The sequence below is a fragment of the Alosa pseudoharengus genome, unplaced genomic scaffold (genome assembly GCF_046254945.1).
Source record: "Alosa pseudoharengus isolate Yale_2024_CS ecotype anadromous, Long Island Sound unplaced genomic scaffold, YU_APseudo_1.1 YU_APseudo_1.1_scf_24, whole genome shotgun sequence".
In the NCBI taxonomy this organism is placed as follows: Eukaryota; Metazoa; Chordata; class Actinopteri; order Clupeiformes; family Clupeidae; genus Alosa; species Alosa pseudoharengus.
In genome coordinates, this window is record NW_027468689.1 from 1,980,234 (window position 1) to 1,982,733 (window position 2,500).

Sequence of the window (2,500 nt, forward strand, 5' to 3'; positions counted from 1 at the left end):
AGGCAGATGCATTAACCAATCACAGTAGATCAGTCAAGATCACCATATTTGACCCAATGTCCACTACTATGAGGCAAAACTAATTCTGAGCCTACGCTCTGAGCCCAAGTCCAAGTTCAAGCCATAAGCTCAGCCAGGCTGTAGTGCTGCACTTTTAATATGTTCAGCAGATCCACTAAATAAATAGCTGTTAATGAAAATATAAATACCAGAATGTCCTGAAACCGTAGGAGTGTGTCTATATACAGACGCTGTTTGCACTTTGGACTCTCTGAAGAGGTTTACCTTGGGAGGGTCAAGTAGAAGTTGCTGGAAGTCTTTAAGATGAGGCTCAATAGCACGCAGAATACTGCCGCTGACAGTGTACGACCGTTCACTTCCCTGAGAATACAGATCCATAAGCCCCTCCAGCCTGTAGCAGAGACCGGGAGCAAGAGGGAGGAGGAGGGAGTGCGTCAGCAAGGAATGAGTGTGTGTGTGTGTGAGTGTGTGTGTGTGTGTGTTCTGAGTGCTGGGGAATGAGTGTGTGTGTGTGTGAGTGTGTGTGAGTGTGTGTTTTGAGTGCTGGGGAATGAGTGTGTGTGTGAGTGTGTGTTCTGAGTGTGTGTGTGTGTGTGTGTTCTGAGTGCTGGGTAATGAGTGTGTGTGTAAGTGTGTGTTCTGAGTGCTGGGTAATGAGTGTGTGTGTAAGTGTGTGTTCTGAGTGCTGGGGAATGAGTGTGTGTGTGTGAGTGTGTGTTCTGAGTGTGTGTGTGTTCTGAGTGCTGGGGAATGAGTGTGTGTGTGTGAGTGGGTGTGTGTGTTCTGAGTGATGGGTAATGAGTGTGTGTCTAAGTGTGTGTTCTGAGTGCTGGGGAATGAGTGTGTGTGAGTGTGTATTCTGAGTGCTGGGGAATGAGTGTGTGTGTGTGTGTGTGTGTGTTCTGAGAGCTTGGGATGTACTTAAAGCTTAGTGACATGAGTCCTGGTAAAGGCAGAGACTGAAACATGAGTAAGGAATTGGCTGATTAAGAGAGTGTGTGTGTGTGTGTGTGTGTGTGGGGGGCAATGGGGATGTGGGCAGTGTGTGTACATGGACTCCAGCCCTTGTGTGTGTGTGTGTGTGAGAGAGACTGACCCCGTCCTCCGTGACTCCAGTAATGTAAGTAGCACTTGAGTTCCGTTGACGACCGATGCCTCTGTCCGCTCCCCCTCAAACATGGTCTTCAGCAGCTCAGACACGTTCTCCTGCCTGATACACACACACACACACACACACACACACACACAATATCTTTTATAACACTGCACATGCACATCTTTAATCCATTACCCTTTCCTCCCCACATTACATATTGAGTAAAATTTGCTCATGAGTGACATACCCATCTTGACATCATCTCATGCTATGATCCACATACTTCAATTATTAATCCAGGCTCCACTTAGCTTGATGGCTGGATTTTATGACCTTGGACGACCTTGACTTGACTTGACTGATCATTATGTGAGTGAGATAAGTACCTAAACTTCCAATCACATGACATAAACCTGCTCACTGGCTGTGTGGTGTGTGTGTTGTCTGCCTTCTGAATGCATTCCTACTGGTGTGATCACGCTATTATGGATGCAGTAGAGGTGTGCCTGCATAAACACACATCTGAATAAGCACGACAATCTGAAAGCTAATAACCGGTCAATATAATAATAATAATAATAATAATATAATCACCCATAATGTACTAATAATAATATAATAAAAATATAATAATAACCCATAATATACTAATAATATAATAATATACTAATAACCCATAATATACTAATAATATAATAATATACTAATAACCCGGTAATACGCACCGTTCCTGTTCGTTTTCAGGCAATATGCAAATGAATACGTTTCATTTTTAAAGATGCATGCACTCTCACAATAGTTCTGATGTTTATTTGTGGAGTGAGGTGGCACAAGTAAAGTTGTACTGTTTTCTCGATGCATTTTCCATTTACTGTAGGCTTGTGTGACTAGCTGTGCCTTTGTAACCAATGAAATGACCAGTCATGGACATGGACACTGTTGGATATCTGAATATTAATTTCTATGCAGTAGGGGTGTCACGATTCTCCAAATCCTCGATTCGATGTAATTTTCGATTTTAAAGTCACGATTCGATTCGATTTTCGATCTTTTTAAAATATTACTATTAATGCATTCCTTATATGTTATTTACTCTTTTTGGCCTTTTCTTTTTCGGGGGGCTTTTATTTTGAAACCGCTTTGAAACCGTTCCAACCGCGAGGTTGTAATGTAAACAGAACTAACTTTAGGCTAAAACAGAGACGTGAACATAGTAAAATGAAACAACACAGAATGTTAATTTGATTGTTTCAGCACACTCCGAAGAGACCCAAGGTTAGTGTTCATGGAATATGTACTTATAAATGTGCATTTTAAGCCTGAAAGTAACTTTGGACTGTAATTAGACCATCTTTTCACTTGCTAAGTTGAGTAGGCTAAGTT

The 2,500-nt window shown here is 41.8% G+C and overlaps 1 protein-coding gene across 1 annotated transcript in view; it reads right to left on the reverse strand.

The window, feature by feature from the left end:
* ppp6r2a (protein phosphatase 6, regulatory subunit 2a) overlaps positions 1–2,500 on the reverse strand; it is a 56,507-nt gene that overhangs the window by 26,843 nt on the left and 27,164 nt on the right. The window contains exons 8-9 of the mRNA XM_076302789.1: positions 1,118–1,231; positions 286–412 (exon numbers count right to left, since the gene is read on the reverse strand). Of these exons, the coding sequence (XP_076158904.1) occupies positions 286–412; positions 1,118–1,231 (241 nt within the window). The remainder of the gene's footprint in view (positions 1–285; positions 413–1,117; positions 1,232–2,500) is intronic.